Source organism: Ips typographus, linkage group LG1 (assembly GCF_016097725.1).
Source record: "Ips typographus isolate SLU linkage group LG1, UJ_Ityp_2.0, whole genome shotgun sequence".
Lineage (NCBI taxonomy): Eukaryota > Metazoa > Arthropoda > Insecta > Coleoptera > Curculionidae > Ips > Ips typographus.
This window is the reverse complement of record NC_138422.1, coordinates 12489900-12508606: the sequence shown is the minus strand read 5'-3', so window position 1 is coordinate 12508606 and position 18707 is coordinate 12489900. Positions and strand designations below refer to the sequence as shown.

Sequence of the window (18707 nt, the reverse complement as noted above, 5' to 3'; positions counted from 1 at the left end):
ACTGTATGTAGGGACTCTGCAAGTTGAAGTGTGAATCAATAAATACAAACTTTCAGTGTAAAAATCGTTTTTATTTGCAATAATTGGTTGTGGGGAAAAGTGGGTACAACTAAAAGTTAAGCACATTTTGTCCTTTCTTAATCAAACCACAGACCACTAGTTGACTAGTCCATTATTGTTTACAAGCCTGAGAAAATAGAAGGAGTGCAAGACAGCTGGATTTAATAATAGTTTATGTTTTATATCTACCCATTTTTGAAGACTCCTCATTGTACTGAAAAAAATCCATGTGGGAGGTGATTTTTTTTTATCCACTTTGACTATGGTCTGTGTTCCATGATTTTTCACTTATATACACTTCAAATGTGTTCAAGTTTTACCTGCGGGCCTGAAGATGATTCATTGGTGGTTTTTATCAACAACTAGAAACCACGTTTGTTTGAAAAACGTAACCATTCAACCTGGAATGAGCTGCAAAACAAATTTACCTATTGAAGGGATACTGATTTGAGGTTATGGTGCAACTCTGCAACTTACTTACGACATTTTGTAGATTTATTCCCACTAGCTTCTAATAAAGTATCTTTATCGGCTTTCCGTTTCATTTTCTTTGCTTTATGTATGTAATAGTTAAAATGTATGTAAAAATTAACTCGATTAACAAGTTTGGCAAAGAGATAAAATGACATTTCTTTGTTATGATTTTAAAATGTTGGCAGCGCGGAAATTTGTTTACGGGCCATAGTTACCGTGCGGCGGGACATTCAAATTTTCGGATTTTTAGAGGCGTTTTGCGACTAAACGACTAAACCCACAGTACTGAAAAAATTACAGGTTGATAGCCGAAGTTGCACTCTACAACTTTTATTAAGGAAGTTTTATAATTAAATGAACCGTACAGGCGCAAAAAAATCAAAACCGTTTTCCCATGTTAATCTCCTAATAATATACAACATACATATCAATAAAAAATAAACTTATTGTTTTATTTAACTTCTATCTACGTTAGGTTAGGTTAGGTTAGGTTAGTTTAGGTTAGGTTAGGTTAGGTTAGGTTAGGTTAGGTTAGGTTAGGTTAGGTTAGGTTAGGTTAGGTTAGGCTAGGTTAGGTTAGGTTAGGTTAGGTTAGGTTAGGTTAGGTTAGGTTAGGTTAGGTTAGGTTTTAAAATCGATGATATTACGAAATAACTATAAATTGGCATGTCTATAAATATAATACATTTTTCTACTTTATACTTGAATTAAAAATGCATGATTATTTATTGTTTGTTGTTTGTAATAAAATTTTGTAAGAATTATAATCAAAAAGGGTATAAAACTACTTAGTAAATACAGGGTGTCCCGCGAGGTAAGGGACAAAATTTTACTATGAGTTCTTTAGGTAAATTCGAGTCGAAAATGTCCTATGAACATGGGTCCGCAAATGCTTCTTTACCAAGATATGATTTTTTTAATTTAATAGTGTTATTGTGCCAAAAACTACAATAATGCCGGAAAATAATTTTATTTAAGAAAAAAAAATGTATATTACTGTGAAAATAACTGTTTACAATAATTGCTCAAAGTGTCCACCTTCACATTGTAAGCATAGTCTAGCTCTTTTAATGATGTGGCTGATAGCTTTCCCAATATCACAGGATAATACTTAAATAAATAAAATTAAATTTAAAAAAATCATATCTTGGTAAGGAAGCATTGGCGGACCCATGTTCATAGGACATTTTCGATTAGAATTTACCTAAAGAACTCGTAGTCAAATTTTGTCCCTTACCTCGTATATATCACATGAACACCCTCACTACCTTTTTCAGCAAGCAAAATTACTTGTGACCAAAAAAAACACATCAACTTAGATATCGAGGGGGAAGTTTAAAACTATATAGTGGATAAAATTTTTAAATGGCATCCCTAGCTTGTAGCACATTATTTTAAAACCCTTAAAAACCCCGATTCATCACCGTTTAAAAAACTGAAATCGGTTAATCCGTTCTCGAAATAGGGTCAAGATGACACAATTTTTACTAAAACACAAAATCAACAAACTTTGTTAGTTTTTTCAATTTTGATTTTCAAATTTGTTAAACAGTAACGAATCGGGGTTTTTAAGACCTTTAAAATAATGTGCTACAAGCTAAAAGTGCCATTTAAAAATTTCAAGTGGGGGCAACCGGGGGCAAAACCTAAAATATCATGCCCACTGATTTTAAATATCCCTTCGATAACTAAATTGACGTGTGTTTTTTGGTAAAAACTAATTTTCTTTGCTGAAAAAATTATTTTCAGGGCGTTACACCATTCTGATCTGTGTCGGTTCAAGAACTTCTGTGGAAGCCTTTATAAAATATTGATTTTACCCGAGAGTCCGCCACTACTAGGTCATGGCCAAACGTAATATAATAGTAAATGGTAGTAAATTAATAGTAAAACGTGTCTCTGAGATCGCGTATAGTAAATTTAGTTTATCACTTAAGTTAAAGATGGCGCCCCCATTGCGTAGGTCCCCTGTTGGCCAAGCGCCATCTCCCCGATTAAACGTGTACTTCGAAAATTTTTATGTATATCGATCGCGCTTGGATGTTTGCGACGATGCCACTTTGTCAACTATGTACCTATAACTTGAGAGTGCAAATGATATACTCAAGAAAATGCACTAACATTTTTAAAAAATTTAGACTTAACCCGAACAGCCCAATACCAATATCTACTATATTGCTCGTAACTAACCTAACCTATAACTTATAAAATCATTTTATTTAATTACTTAGTTAGATACTTCAATAACCGCCATTTGCACCGTCGTACTTTAAGTTAAGCTTAAGTTAAGTGTGGTTCAGAGTGTGACTTTTTTCACCTAAACTGTCACAGTCTGACCCACACTTAACTTAAGCTCGGCTTACAATACGGCGATGCAAATGGGGGTAAGTATCGTTCGGATTCTTGATAATAAATAACTCATTAATGTTTGTTAATCGATCATTTCAGAAAGTAAATATATACATTGCATATTATCAAATAAATAAAATGAAAATAGAACTTTGAAACATAACTTATGTTACCAAATAATCATAGTAAAGTTGCTAACCAAGTTAGCCTCTCCCATGATCCTTATTGGTTTTAAGTCCCTGCATGTGAATACGTCAATAATATTCAAAGAATGGCTTATTTAAGTCAATATAGTTATTAATAATATTAATAGTTATTGTCAATATAAGTCTAAATATAAGATTAATACTAGATTAATTACACATTATTATAAAAATAACCATCACAAAGACTTTTTATTATTACAATTGGCAACGTTGCATCAAGCGAACAGTAGGTTCGATGAGATTTATGCCCAACGCACAGTAGGCTGCTTGAGATTTAGGCTCGTAGCTACCGTCTCACGCACAGTAGGCTGCTTGAGATTTAGGCTCGTAGCTACCGTCTCGTAGCTACCGTCTCGTTTACAGAACCACTCTTGGAATTTTCTCAAAAAATCAATTTCTGATAGTTTTCCATGTCTAACTACTAGTTTAATACAATTAAAAAAAAACTTCATCCCAACATTTGCAGTACATTTTTTTAAAATACATTTCAACAAAACTTAAGACTAAATTTCCCTACAAGTAACCAAAGGAGGCAAAACACACTCGCACTGGATATCCCTGTCCTTCCCGTATTTATTAATGCTCCTCTTGAATCCTTCACCAAGTTTGAGTTTTTCTTCGCCATAATCGCACTCCAACGTCGAATTCGTATCTGCTTCGTGATTAATCATCAAAATAGTATCCAGATCAGCATCGGGACATATAAAATCGTTGGGACAACATAGAACCTCGTCAGAGTGGAAATTGAAATATGCTGGAGCACATTTCCGGTTAATTTCTTCAGTAAAATGAACCTGAGCAACACAGTTTTGTCTAGAACAAGTTTGCTCGTCGTAGACACCTTCAGTAAAGTTTTCGTGGCACACGCAACTCAAACAAGTGTTTTTAGGGTAAAACCTGGCTCCAATGTTGTAAACAGCTCCATCCACTTTGCACTGTTTCGGTTCTAAAACAGTTTCGTTAAGACATTTCTGTCCAATGGAGCAACATTTGTCCAGCTCATATTCATAATAACAGTTTTCAAAGTTTGGTCCGTAACCTCCCAGGTTTTCGGGGCAATCCAAAACGGCACATCGAATAAAATTGAAATCTTCACATCTGCATCCAATAGAACATCCTGAATAAGTCAAATCGGATTCAATATCTTCGCCGGGTGAAAAGTTTTTGGCTTTGAAAATGCATCCACTTTTCGGCCGATTCAAATTACAGTCGTAACGACTTGGACAAGTTTCTTCAGCATTTTTGACCGGTAAACAACCGATGTCTTCGTACAGTAACACTCCTAATTTGTCGCAATTATCACTTAAACCGTATATTGTTGCTAGCATTGGTAATACAAATAACGTGACCGTCGAGGTTGTTGGTAACATGATGGCTCGTATGTGTGTTGATTACGAAAAGAAACTGTTGACTACTGGTACGATTCTCTCAGGGTGATGGGTACTTATGGATTGCTTTAATTTTATGCTAATCGGGGTTTGCAACCGGATTTCGAGTAATAAATTGATCCTTTAGGGTATATTTTTCTGTATCTTATGGTTAAAGTTAACTTGGGATGATTGAGTGGCTAAACTCTTTTAGTTTGAAACTTAGTATTAGTATAAACTGAGATGGTAAGACATTGCTATTTTCATGTGTGATTGTATTGTATATTATGAAAATCTCAGTTATTTGCATGGAAAGTTTGTAGATGATCAATAATTGCATAACGCTAATGTTATTCAACATTTAAAACATTCATGCGGATGGAACATCAATAATATGTCTTGAAAATACGTAATTAAAAATGTAAGAAAAAAATATTAAATTTAATAATGACACAGCAATTAACATTTGTTTACCCTTTTTTAATTACATTTTTCTCAGAATTTACACACTTAAAAGAAACCAGAAACAGGGTGGCTGGTAGGCTGGTGAGCACATGATCAAAAGAGTCTGTGTGACATTCTCTATGATTTGTATCAATAAGAAAAAGTGTCTGGTTCCACTGCTATTGATAGTCAAAGTTCTTAGAAAAAAATCCATTTTTTGCAATACTTGACAAACGTTTTTTTACGTTTTTGACACATTTGCAAAAAGTTAAAGAATTTCATTTCAATAACGTTTCAAAAAGTTTTAATTAGCAAAATTACATTGCAAAAACGACAAATATGATTATGGTTCAAATTTGCTTGAAAGAAGACACTATCTTAATGAGTTTTGCCAGAATTGAGAATAGTTGACAATGATGACTAATTGAGGTAAGAAAGTGATGATAAATAGTTGACAACTTCAGTGCGCAAAAACTTGGCCTAAATATACTTAATAAACATATGGAAGGTTGGTGTACTTAAATTAAATCGATTTAACTTGATGAACTTGGAATACAAATTGAGGTGTTAACTGCTACGCTGGTACCCATATACTCGTATACACACTGTTTTGTTTGAACATTTTAATAATCCAATGTCATGTTTCTAAGTTAAAACTTTTGACACTGGTTAAAACCTGCTTAAAACCAAACTGAGAATTGATTTTTGAAAAAATAATCCACTCAAATTTACATCTGACTAAGCAAATACAGCTATATGTTCACTGATGCCACGAAACTAAAAGGTATTAGAGAAAAAGAAACAATTAACAATTTAATTATGGTTACATTGAGAAAAATCACACAAAACATGTAATTTATGGACAAATTGTAGTAAAAGGTTTTAGACAAATGGATTTTCGTAAATAAACCAGTTATTTTTTTGTTATTGTACAACTTTTCCTAAAGATTCGTTAAGGCTCTTATTATTTTTTTTTTCAGTTAAAATAAACCGATTTGAAAGTAAATGGGTAAAATAAATTTAATAATAGCGAAAAACAATGTAAATTTTTAATTTTCGAATAAACTAGTTATTATAGCTAAGATTCAATTATGTAAATTACTATAATCACCGACAAGCTTGATGGTTTTCCGTGAAAAACACTTACACAATTAAATTAGTAATCTTTGACATATTAATAGGAAATTAAAAAGTAAAATTTAATGAAATCTTCTTCTTCTACTAGTTTAAAGCATACTTTTTGCTAAAATAATTCAAACATTTTAAGTTTATAGGTGCTTAATTAATAAATGTAAAATACAACAGCAAACGTAACTAAGATGTGTATATCCACCGCCCTCTGTACAAGAAAGCCAAGAAGGTGCATGCCAAAAATTCCAATATGGCCGAAATATGGGATTGACAGTTTGCATTTGTTTGTATTGTGGAAATTGAGTTTTTGGATGATTAAATTAATTTTTAAAGTTTAAAGTCAAGACTTGGGATTACTTGCCAAAGTAATTTTTGTTTGCTATTATATATTGTTGTTTATATGTTTGTTGTTCTAGTGAAAGTGTAGTTTGTGTTCATTTTATTGTGTTATCACTATTGTTATTGTTCCTTCATTGTTCTATAATTTGTTGTTGGTTTTTTAACTTAAATTCTATTGCCTCTACAATATGCCGTCACACTTGTTGTTTGCCAAATTGTCAAAGCAATTTGGAGAAAGGCCCAAAAGTGTCCTTTCCTTTCCAAAAGACCCTGCTCGAACCCAACAGTGGTTGAAAGCTTTGAACTGGAATGATTTTACTCCAACACAATACTCAGTGGTAAGTACAATATGCTTTCTCATTCAGTAAACTTATTGCCTCTTACATACATAGGTATGTGAGTTACATTTTGAGGCCGCCTGCATTTTGAGAGCAACAAAGGTTTACTCTGAAGAAACAGGACAGCTTTTAGAAGTTTCATTGGCACATTTACATTTTAAAAGAAAGGTCTTGGTAATAATATAAAACCCATTTACCAGTTTTGCTTACCTAGATTCAAGGATTTCCAAATTTTCTTTGATTGAGCAGTTTTTACATTAGTTTGTTGTACTTTCCAAGACAAAGGGTTCTAACCAAACTTGCTTTGGCTGGACTTTATTGGATATAAAAAGCCATATCTATACATATCTGGATCAGGAATGAAGCGTTCTTTGATTTTTCACTCACAACTTCTAATCAACTACACGAAAAAATTTAAAAAAACATATTTTCTACTGCATCTCCATAGGTTTGTGTACAAAAAAAAAATCGCTAACGCCGCCATTAAAAGCGACATTCTAGGCTTTCTTGTACAGAGGGCGGTGGTATATCTGATTGTCTACCTTCCGAGCAATACAGGTAATGGCTACTATGGCAACACTGTGAGCATTGTTGACACGCCTGGTTTGTCGTATGTCAAATTGTTGACATTTTGAATTTGTGCGCGTCACGATTTCAAATCAAACCGCCCGTCATTTCGCGTTTTGCCATTTTTCTGCTTTTCTTAGATCTAAAATATCTTTAAAGTGAATCGCCCAGTGCCTTTCAGGTGAAATTATCTATATTATTTGCCTTATTGTAGAAACTCATTAATTTTAACGCTTTAAATAGTACAGTTTTGAACTTCGTGATTTTACAAGTCATTCAACAAACGGCTTGAGATTTAAGAAGTAGAGCCAGTCTATTGTAAACTCATGGCAGTTGCTAGTGCTTCTGTTAAACCTCAACGAAAAGACGATGTAAGTTTTAAGATTATTTATAAAGTTAGTAAAGTAAAAACGCATTATTTCATATAGGCTGATTAGGAGTTTGTTACTGTTTTGACGCCCCACACAAAATCTAGTGTGAAAATCGATTTATCTTAAATACAACCCTGTATATTGATTTAAAATACTAAAAAGCCAATAAAATTGGTTTCATATTGAATGTAGTCCTATATTTAAATCTTGCAATTTCTTGTGATGTAATTTATTATATTATATGTCTTTCTATTGTCCTGAGTTGTTCATTCTATATTCTCAACTTCTTGTAAGTATGGACTCTCAGTATGTAAAATACTAAATTCAAAACTCTAATTCTGCAAAATACTTAAACTGCTTATACTACAAAAACTGAAAATCAAATGTCAGAGTTTTCATCTGTCTTTCTTTTTATGGAAGTCTACATCTGCAACATTTGCTTACATTGCAGTACTGTTGTAGTTTGTAATTGGTCAAGAAAAAGTAGCAAGCTGAAAGCTGCTTTTTTTGACCAATCACAAACTTCCCACTGTGCTGAAATTTACGCAAATGCTGTTCACGTAGCCTTAGCCTTGGGTTTGATAAAATTTTGACATTTACGACATTTAAAAGAGCTTGTACAGGGTCATCCATTTTGGACCCTTTTGTAGGTTTTTTACGGGTCACATGACCGTATGCCCCTTTTTATGAAATTGAATATGGCCTCCCAAAAAATTAATAATTAAGTATATAGATAATCATTATATTAAGTTTCTCATGGCATTTTTAGAGGGTTTTATACTTTATAGAAATATATAAGACTTTTACAATTTTTTACTATTTTACGCATTTATTAGGTAAATCGTTTCCCTGTATTATAATCCTTGTTTCTTTTCAGTCTGAGGAAGATAAAGAATTACAAAATGAACTCAAGTTACTGGTCGAAAAAATCACTGTAAGTATTTTCACAAAAATCACTTGATTCAGATGCATATTAGATTTCACTTATATAAGGGCGACGATCCAAAACTCATTCCTCCGGCTCTCGAAATGCTCAAGTACCTGATCCGTACTTCAACCACCTCGATGACGTCAGTTCCAAAGCCTTTAAAATACTTGTCACCATATTACAACCAACTGAAACAAGTGCACAAAGAAATGCCAAAAGGAAACACTAAACTGGTGCTGGCCGACGTCATTTCAGTACTAGCGATGGGTACTGCAGGGGGCGACGAAGCCCGCAAACAACGAGAGTGTTTAAAATTCTGTTTAATGGGTAATTATGAAAAATAGTTAATTTTATGTAATCAATTATGAAAAGTTTGATTTTGGGTACTGAATAAATTATTGCGGGAGCGCAGTTCTAATTGCTAGTAAAAGTAGTGTGTGATTATTATTTGTTGCCTAGGTTTCTATGGTGGAAACAAAGATTTTACGCCCTAGCTGTCGATCATTGACAACGGGCGCTAAAGTTAAAAATGAAACATACTAGTTACTAGTTATTCAAACTTCTCCATCCATTCCACATCATTACGCACCCTTGACCGAATAAACCCAAACATCTTCTTCCAGCATTTGTTATACGTAAATAACTATTTCATCTACTTCCTTTCAGGAACCATGAAGAATATTGGAGATTGGGGTCACGAATATATACGCCAATTAGAATCTGAAATAGTTCAACAGTGGGGAATCGCGCGTTGTGGCGTTAGCGACAAATTACTGATGCCCCTGATTAATGACATTATTCACTTTAATTGCAGCCATCACGCTGAAATACAAGCGTGCGATTTGCTTATGGAAATTGATCAGTTGGATTTCCTTCCTAAATATATTGCGCAAAATACTTATCAGAGGTACACGGCTAACAGAATATTTTATCCGTGTTAATATTGGCAGGAAAGTTAGCTCTCACAGATGGAGAAATTTAGTGTGAAATTTTAGAATGTGTTACTACCTACTGTCCTGTACCAAATATGTGGACGACATCGAAAGAGACAAAATCATGAAATTAATTTTTGAACAGTATTTGAGATTTAACGAGTTTGCCAGAGCACTTATCGTAGCTTTGTTAATGAACGCTCAGCAATTAGTGTTGAGGACATTTCAAGAATGCAAAGAGAAGTATGCCTTATTTGCATCTTAGTGCATAACAACAATAATAAACCTTTTACACACAATTTTTAGGGTTGTTTGCTGCCAACTAGCATTTATTTGCTCCCGTCATTTGTTTCCTTTGGAATTGGACTCTACCGTCGAGAATTGTGACGAGCTCAATAATATTTTAAGCAACAGCATGTTAAGTTCTTACTACTTGACTCTAGCCAGAGAGGCAAGTATTAATTTCCGAGTTTGTTATTAAAGTTTTATTAAACGTTTCTAAAGTTGGATATCATGGAAGCTAAACTACCTGAAGATGTATTCAAAACTTGGCTGGAACCTATTCCGCCGCGACTGCAGATTTTAGGCGAAAGCATGGATAGTGCAAAACAAAACCTGGCAGCGTCGTTCGTAAACGGATTTGTTAACGCAGGTTTTGGTTGCGACAAACTATTGTCCAAAGAAGCCGGAAACAAATGGATTTACAGAAATAAAGGTACCAATATCATCTTTAAGGTTGCGTTTTCTTAATACTTTTCACCTTAAGAGCATGGTATGTTGAGTAGTACCGCTTCTTTGGGGATGATTCACTTGTGGGATGTCGACGGAGGACTGACTCCAATCGATAAATACCTGTACACCAACGAGGATTATATCAAATCGGGCGCACTTTTGGCTTTGGGTATTGTAAATTGCCGTGTAAAAAATGAGTGTGATCCCGCTTTGGCCCTGCTCGGTGATTATGTTGGATGTGGCAACGAGGTGTTGCAGATTGGTTCGATACTGGGAGTTGGACTTGCCTATGCTGGTAAGATAGGTGTTATTTAGGTTCTAGAAGTGTTAAAAGAGTCAAATTTTAGTTTAGTAGATTTGTATAGTTTATGTTATGATCATCATCAGTATTGCTATTTGTCTGTAGTTATTTTTTTTTCTTACTGGTATTTTGGCTCCACCAACTAGGGTTTTCGCCAGCTCGAAACGTAAGAGGCTCAGATAGTCGGGCTAGAGCCCCTGAGCCCCAGATAGCTACAAAAAGGTCTAAAAAATCGCTTAAAGGCACGATTCAAGCAAAAGATATAGTCATTCCTCGTGGAAACTATAACCGTCACTGTCACATCCACGCGGTCTTCTCCTAAGTTTTCACCCTTTCCGCCTCTTGGAAGTGCACCGCACAAGACAATTCCCCGTAGACTTTTAGGAATCGACGTTTCCACTTAGAGGTCCCACCATCTCCACTCGACCGGCTGCGGAATTCGGTCGTCAACTTCAAATTTCCCTGAACACCGTTTCAAGAAACGTGGTTTTTTAGTGGCAAAAAATGGCACTCACGAAACTGACGTGTGGTACGTTCCAAATTGAAAACCGAACTGTTGTCTGTAGTTTTACACAGAAACAGCACTAATGAAACGACTGACTTTTGACGCTTTCAAAATGTATTCGTTTTGTTAAGCGCTCCTTCTCACAATCCGTTATCTAACGGACGCAGATATGATACAAACGTGATCTTCTCGATCTTGAGTTTTAACGGGTTTTGTGTACGGTTCCCAGATTATCAGTTTGCTGTTTTCTTAAATTTTCAAAACTTTCTTATGACACTTTTCTATGACACACACTATCTATCAAAAGTCGTCGAAGACCTTGTATTAACTCCTTTATCGTATCATTGAAGATTAAAACGATTTTATATGAAATCTTTATTAATAATTATGAACATCATAAATGTACTAATTCCTTCATAAAACCGTAGTTACTAATAATACGTTAGTTACGAAGGACAACAGGTTCGATAACAGAATAATATTACAACGACTTTTCATGAATATTCAAAACAATGTTTTGACAGTTTTCAAACTTAACGGATACTCCACTGCCTTTGGAGTCCACGATCATATTTATGTCTTCTGAAGGCTGATTAATGGCCGAGTATGCATTCCTCTCCATTTCATCCGGTTCCCTAGGGCTTAATCCACTGCCAGAGACATCGCCGATTTGAATTTTGCTAGCAATGGAAACTTTCTTGGACACACTTTCTTCTAGATACCCTCTGGCAACTTTCGTTGATTCCCATCCACCAAGTTCTTGTAAATCTAATATATCCCCTCCAGCATTAACAAGAAAATTTGCCGAGGATCTTCTAACGCAATGACCAGTATACATATTAGGATTTTCAAGTAAAAGATACTCAGCACTCAGCTATTTTTTGAGGTAGTTTAGCGAAAAAATGAATGCCGCAGGGCTGTACTAAACATTTTCCTTTTCTATATGATAGAAACAATCTTCGGTGAGTAACATAAGGGCTGGCCTTAACAATGCATACTTTTTAAATAAAAGCACAGGATTGAATTTGCCCTCAGATACTATCGCCAACGTCCGTTTCTTGTGGGTTTTGGAGTCGGGAATAGTATCAATCAGCTTGTCCTCTAAAACGTCAACATCTTCTGTGGTCATCTTGGTTAGTTCATTGGTTCGGCAGGCTCCTCCAATTCCAATTAGAAAGACCACTTTTAACATCAAAAACTCCTTGTCTGGAGCAGAACGTACAAATTTGTTGATTTGTTCTCTTGTAAATACCTTTGATTTTTTTGCTCTATGTTCGACGTTTTTCTTCTTGATAAAACGTATTAAAGCGCCGTATTTGTCGATTTCCACACCATTCAATTTCGTTTTGGAGAAAGTCATGAAAACAGATCGTATTAGAACTAATGTGAAAACTCAAGAATTCCACCTCTATATTACAACGATTGCTAATAGTCGATGAGAACATCAAAATGTCTTCAAAATACACCAAATTAAAATAAAAATTCAGTTTTGTATCTAAAATACTAGTTCAATCACTAATACACTCAATTTCAATTTTTAGGCAGTAAAAGAGAAGACGTTCTTAACTTGCTAATTCCTAACATCTCCGCCTCAAAGTCTCCGGAAATTCTAGCTATTACCAGTATTGCGTGCGGTTTGGTTTCCCTTGGGAAAAACGACAACCAAGTGCCCACCTCAATCATTAATGCCATGATCGAGCTAAGCTCTAACGATCCCGACGCTTTAAAGTCCCCATACATGAAACTTACCGGACTCGGAGTGGCTCTGTGCTATTACGGAGCTAGAGACGACATTGAAGTACCATCCAACGCTATGGAGGTGTTGCCGGAACCTTTCAAAAGCGTTGTTCAGACCTTGTTGTTGATGTGTTCGTACGCTGGCACCGGCGACGTTTTGATAGTGCAGGAGCTTTTAGCTCTAGTAGGTGAGAAAATGGAGGCCCACCTGGCCAACGAAGGAGTAAAGCCGGTGGAGAAAGAGAAACCTATTGCGGGAAAGGGTAAAAAAGCGAAGAAAGTGGAGTGGGATTGGACAGCGGCGGAGGCAGTGGCTACTTTGGCTGTGGCTTCAGTGTCATTTGGTGAAGATATTGGTAAGTTGTGGCGTTTGGGTTTTATAGCTTTATCATTTGTCGTATTATTAAGTAGAATTAAATAAAAAGCAGACAAATGTCAAAAATGCACTGATGGAGGTATAAAATGCATTCAACCAAAGTCAAACTGAGTTTTCTCTTTTGAGTGTGTGTGTGGTCTAACAGTCAAAGCTATACGGAGTGGAATTTGACAGTTATTACATTCTAAATAGCCTAAAAGCCTTGAATTCAGTAATCTATACAGGGTGTCCCACGACGAAAGACCTCGATTGATATTGGAAAAAGTATAAATAGGAGAGTTTTGAAAATTTGGTAGGATACTGATGTGGGCATGCCCAATTCAACTAAAATATTTTCAAGATGGTTGCACTTCCGCTTATACCGGAAGTCGATCACAACTTTCTTATTTTAAATAGAACACCCTTTATATTATTACATATTTGGATTCCTCACAAAATTCTGACCAACTTTTGTATAGAATGCCCTATGCCTATCTCTAGCCGTTTTCGAAATATTTGATGTTTTTCCAAAAAAGTGACAGTTGCAACGCTCAACATATTTTTGTACTATGTTAAAACCGTATTTCATTTTGCAATGAAACTTTGGGTTACTGTAAATAAAGGATCGTTTTATTAAACTGAGGGTGCGTAACGACTCATTTGTATACAGGGTCGTCAAAAAAAAATCATAAACTTGCCACTAAAAAAAATGAAAAATCTCAAGTTTTTTAAATGGAAACCCCCATTTTTTATGACGGAATCATTTTGAGCATTAGAAATTACTATAAGTTTCAATTTACTTGCCTATACCTAAATCCAACCCATTTCGTTTTATTTGAGAATAAACATTTTTTTATTAGGCTGCATGGTTGGGATTAGCTGGTACTCTAGTTAGCCATGCTTTTGACACACGGTGATATTGGAGACCTGCAGGGCATGTTAATAACACTAGTTTTGAGTGTTTTGACAACTGCAAATATGCCGTCGCGGTTACGTTATTCAAACCAAGATTACTTAAATCTGTTTATTATTTACGGAGAATGTGATAAAGTTGTGAGTAGAACATGTGAGGTATTTGCCGCTCGTTATCCAGAAAAACCAAAGCCATCACGAAAAGCTGTCAAGCAAATAATTGAAAATTTTAAGAATACGGGATCTGTGAAGATAAAAGCTATTAAAACAAAACCAATCCTTAATAATACAAATGTAGAAATTGCAATTTCTAACCAATTTTTGTGTACAATGCCCTATTCCTATCTCTAGCCGTTTTCGAAATATTTGATGTTTTTCCAAAAAAGTGACAGTTGCAACGCTCAACATAACATGCTTTGCAGTTCTCCAATATCACCGTGTGTCAAAAGCATGGCTAACTAGAGTACCAGCTAATCCCAACCATGCAGCTTAATAAAAAAATGTTTATTCTCAAATAAAACGAAATGGGTTGGATTTAGGTATAGGCAAGTAAATTGAAACTTATAGTAATTTTTAATGCTCAAAATGATTCCGTCATAAAAAATGGGGGTTTCCATTTAAAAAACTTGAGATTTTTCATTTTTTTTAGTGGCAAGTTTATGATTTTTTTTGGCGACCCTGTATACAAATGAGTTGTTACGCACCCTCAGTTTAATAAAACGATCCTTTATTTACAGTAACCCAAAGTTTCATTGCAAAATGAAATACGGTTTTAACATAGTACAAAAATATGTTGAGCGTTGCAACTGTCACTTTTTTGGAAAAACATCAAATATTTCGAAAACGGCTAGAGATAGACATAGGGCATTCTATACAAAAGTTGGTCAGAATTTTGTGAGGAATCCAAATATGTAATAATATATAGGGTGTTCTATTTAAAATAAGAAAGTTGTGATCGACTTCCGGTATAAGCGGAAGTGCAACCATATTGAAAATATTTTAGTTGGATTGGGCATGCCCACATCAGTATCCTACCAAATTTTGAAAACTCTCCTATTTATACTTTTTCCAATATCAATCGAGGTCTTTCGTCGTGGGACACCCTGTATAAATTCAAACAAAATTGCGTTCTATAACCAAATTAACGGAGAGACTTTTAATCATCAGGTATGGAAATGGTACAAAGAATATTCGGTAATATGGGCAGGTACGGAGAACCTTCAGTAAGGAAAGCGGTTCCTTTGGCAGTGGCTTTGTCGTCCATTTCGAATCCTCAGCTACAAGTTCTGGACGTTTTAACTAAATACTCTCACGATTTTGACGATGACGTAGCTTGCAACGCAATTTTCGGTTTAGGTACGTCCAGCTCACACTGTGCTGGTCATGTACAGCAGCTTTCAGCTTGCTGATTTTTCTTGACCAATCACTTATAGGCTGCAATGCAATATTTTTGTTCAACACAGGTCTGATCGGTGCCGGCACGAATAATGCCCGTTTGGCCGCTGGATTGAGACAATTGGCGGTCTTCCACACCAAAAATCCTTCTCAACTTTTCATGGTTAGAATCGCTCAAGGATTGGTGCATTTGGGTAAAGGCACCGTAACCTTGAATCCTCTACACACAGACCGTATGCTGTTGGATCCAGTTGGAATGGCTGGTAGTTCATTTGTTAAAAACTAAGAGAAACTTGTTGCAGAGCTTTTTTTAGGTCTACTGATCACGGTGGTTTCATTGTTAGAACCTCACTCACTAATATTGGGAAAATCGCATTATTTGTTGTATTGTTTAACCGCATCTATTCAACCCAGATGGTTGTTAACGTTGGATGAAAAATTGGAGGTAGTTTCCACTACGGTCAGAGTGGGGCAAGCGGTTGACGTTGTGGGGAAAGCAGGTAAATTTAGTCATGGAATCAGAGGAAATGTGGGACATCGGTAATTTTTAGGGACTCCAAAAACTATTGCCGGAATCCACACTCATACAACTCCGGTTTTACTAGGGACCGCCGAAAGGGCTGAATTAGTCACCGATCAGTTTCAACAGTTTGCACCCACTTTGGATGGTATTTGTATTCTTAAAAATACCGCAGATGTGAAACAGTAATGTGGGTTTTTGTGTGTATTTATGAGTCAGTATTTACTTCCTGTTTTAAATTAATTCCTCTATTTCTCATACTCAGTATTATTTATTATTTGCTGCGAAGTCGAAGATAACATGACTAAAACAGCTAATATAATGACTAGTTGCCTCTTTGATGAGGTATTTATTTTAAATTAATAAACATACTCAAACATTCAACAATATTAATAACATTAGTGGTCACTATTATCAGAAATATTACACATCACATTAAAATCACAACTGTCAATACTCTGACTGTAGTAGTTATTGATTTTCCTGAGGTCGCACAGATCTGAGTCTGGACAACTGGGAAGTCTGACGATATTTTCTTGATGCAACGTCAAAACTTTTTCAGTTCCCTCACAACTGAAAAATCAATACTTAGTGCTGGTTTGTTCTGCTGGGTTTGTGTAACTCACTCATAAAGCACAAAAGCCAAATTCGTGGCGAACGAGTCAATCAAACTGGTTTTCCATTTACGGTTCGTCATTTCATCGTATTTGGACGCCGTTAACGCGTCCACGTCTTTGTACAAGCCTAAGTGGGCCAACATTTTCAGCAAAGTCCCCGAATGCGTGAAGTAAATTGTTGCTTTCGGGTATTCATTTGTTCTAACAACAGATTTTATGAGATGTGGCGGTTAAAGTGAGGGGTTACTTACGATTCAAAATGGTTTATCATGTCTCCAAAAGCTGGACATGCTTGTCTGTACGTCAAATCGTAACCGTATCCGTCCTGCCAATAATATTTCAGGTCTTCCATATATTCTAGAATCTAGAATTAGAAGGTATACTTTATTGTGGATTGTTGGTTGTAGCACAAAATTAACAAATAAGTCATTTGACAAAATAGGATCCTTAAGGTCATGTAATTATTTTTAATTATCAAATTCAGTTAAGAAAGTCACGTGACTATTTTCAAGCATGGAATGAAAACTTAAAGGTTACTTGACTCTTCTTACAGTTAAAATTTTCTCATTGCAGTCATGTGACCATATTAGAGTTAAAATGTTGTTCTGAAGGTCAAATCTATCAAATATGGGTAAAAATGGTATGTGTAATGAAACTATTGGTTACCTTAAAGTTATTCTCAGAAATTGGTGAACACCAAGGAGATTTGCTTCTTTTATTCCAGGCTGTTTCAAATCCACAAGCCACATACATTAGAACTATGTCATCTACAATAAAATAATAATTTACAAAAAGCTGAAATACTTATTGTGTTCATTTTTAAATCAACTTTGGAGTTCATTAAACAACCAGTTTATAAGAACTTAAACTTAATTTGTTAAGAGTTTTTTTGGTCAAACATCATAGTCTACTCTACACAAAACCCCTAACAGAAAAAAATAATAAAAATATCATTGGAATGTTAAAAATTGTATGAAATAAAGTATTAATTGTAGTAAGTAAATTAAATCAAACTCACCAACAGTTAATGGGTCATTTTCAAGTCCCAACTTTTCATTTACCTCTTGAACCACTTTAATCATTTCAGGTGATTGATGAAACTTTTTGTGCTCTCCTTGTTCTCTGACTTGGGTTTTTATTTCCTTCTTCCATTTATCACAAAGTTTGTAGAACTTCAAACATCAATATTACTTAATCCTGATGTACTTGTAAAGTAAAAACTTACTCTTAAAATGGGATCTCTTTTACTTGGCTCTGGAAACCAAACATCTTTTGCTGTATTTTTTCCAAAAAGTCCAGCTGCAAAGTAATAGGCACTCTTCTTTGTTCTTTGGGAAAATGTATATTTAAACTACAAAGGAAGGTTTGAAATGCTTGAAATAGATAAATTTGGTTTGATTTACCTTGTAGGTGGTGTTACTATAAGCATTGTCAAAGACTTCAGGAAATCGACTTTGCATTCTTTCTGCTAATAGCAGCATTTCTTCTTCTCCTTCATGTGTCAGTTTGTTTTCATCATCCAAATCTAAACTAGGCTTCCAGCTTCTTAATAAATCTAGGTCACGGTTCCTAATAAAATCTATAAATGTCTAATGCAGTTTTTCTATCTTCAAAGAAATTGAGTCAGTCTTACCATTTGGAAGTTTATCACTATTTAAAATTAATTCCTTAATTTCTGGTAATCTCCTGTTAATCGATTCAATGTGAGAGGTACTGGGGTTGCGTGTACCATGTCTAACTATCATCCATACTTTTTTTGGGCTACAACCTATTCAATTATTAGCAGTACAAAAACTGGAAGACAGTCAATAATAAGTACCTTCATAATGAATTTTATCCAGACTCTGGTTAGATACAGATCTGTAAGGAGTTCGAGTGCCTAAATAGTGTTCAAAGGGGTAACCCTTGGAACATTCCTGACTCAATACAAGGAGGCACAAAAATGTCACACATAAATAATTGACATGAACCGCCATTGCTCTTATTGTAACTATTACGACATAATTAGATATTTTTGCGCTACATCACTATAAATTTTTTAACAAAATTATTGTTTATCTTCAAAGTTTTTTAATTTGTGGTTTGCACTGGTTTGTTTATGTTTAGATTAGGCCTTAAAAATTGACA

At 34.9% G+C, this 18707-nt stretch overlaps 3 protein-coding genes and 1 long non-coding RNA gene across 5 annotated transcripts; 1 reads left to right on the top strand and 3 right to left on the bottom strand.

Annotated features, from left to right (window-relative positions):
- Positions 1 to 50: 50 nt before the first annotated feature.
- LOC145730868 (uncharacterized) lies at positions 51 to 11084 on the bottom strand. The gene is made up of 4 exons (XR_014178688.1): positions 10899 to 11084; positions 538 to 3382; positions 250 to 471; positions 51 to 187 (listed from the first exon to the last, which is right to left on the bottom strand). It is a non-coding gene; the product is annotated as an uncharacterized LOC145730868 (long non-coding RNA).
- Positions 3545 to 4521, bottom strand: LOC145730771 (uncharacterized). Its single transcript, XM_081982153.1, has one exon. The coding sequence runs from the start codon at positions 4457 to 4459 to the stop codon at positions 3593 to 3595; it is 867 nt and encodes a 288-aa protein (XP_081838279.1). The 5' UTR covers positions 4460 to 4521; the 3' UTR covers positions 3545 to 3592.
- Positions 7309 to 16302, top strand: LOC145730564 (26S proteasome non-ATPase regulatory subunit 2-like). 2 transcript variants are annotated; one of them, XM_081981833.1, is made up of 14 exons: positions 7309 to 7456; positions 7524 to 7646; positions 8524 to 8580; positions 8640 to 8901; positions 9241 to 9481; positions 9570 to 9749; positions 9813 to 9957; positions 10011 to 10221; positions 10273 to 10533; positions 12586 to 13137; positions 15216 to 15404; positions 15512 to 15706; positions 15758 to 15943; positions 15995 to 16302. In XM_081981833.1, exons 2-14 carry the CDS (start codon positions 7602 to 7604, stop codon positions 16150 to 16152), a joined length of 2682 nt encoding a protein of 893 aa, XP_081837959.1. In that variant the 5' UTR covers positions 7309 to 7456; positions 7524 to 7601; the 3' UTR covers positions 16153 to 16302. The 2 variants fall into 2 exon arrangements, with proteins under 2 accessions (XP_081837959.1, XP_081837948.1); XM_081981822.1 differs by having other exon boundaries at positions 7317 to 7456; positions 7519 to 7646.
- Mipp2 (Multiple inositol polyphosphate phosphatase 2) lies at positions 16283 to 18703 on the bottom strand. The gene is made up of 9 exons (XM_081982047.1): positions 18400 to 18703; positions 18214 to 18348; positions 17984 to 18159; positions 17806 to 17931; positions 17599 to 17752; positions 17247 to 17347; positions 16832 to 16944; positions 16590 to 16781; positions 16283 to 16536 (listed from the first exon to the last, which is right to left on the bottom strand). Exons 1-9 carry the CDS (start codon positions 18554 to 18556, stop codon positions 16362 to 16364), a joined length of 1329 nt encoding a protein of 442 aa, XP_081838173.1. The 5' UTR covers positions 18557 to 18703; the 3' UTR covers positions 16283 to 16361.
- Positions 18704 to 18707: the final 4 nt, after the last annotated feature.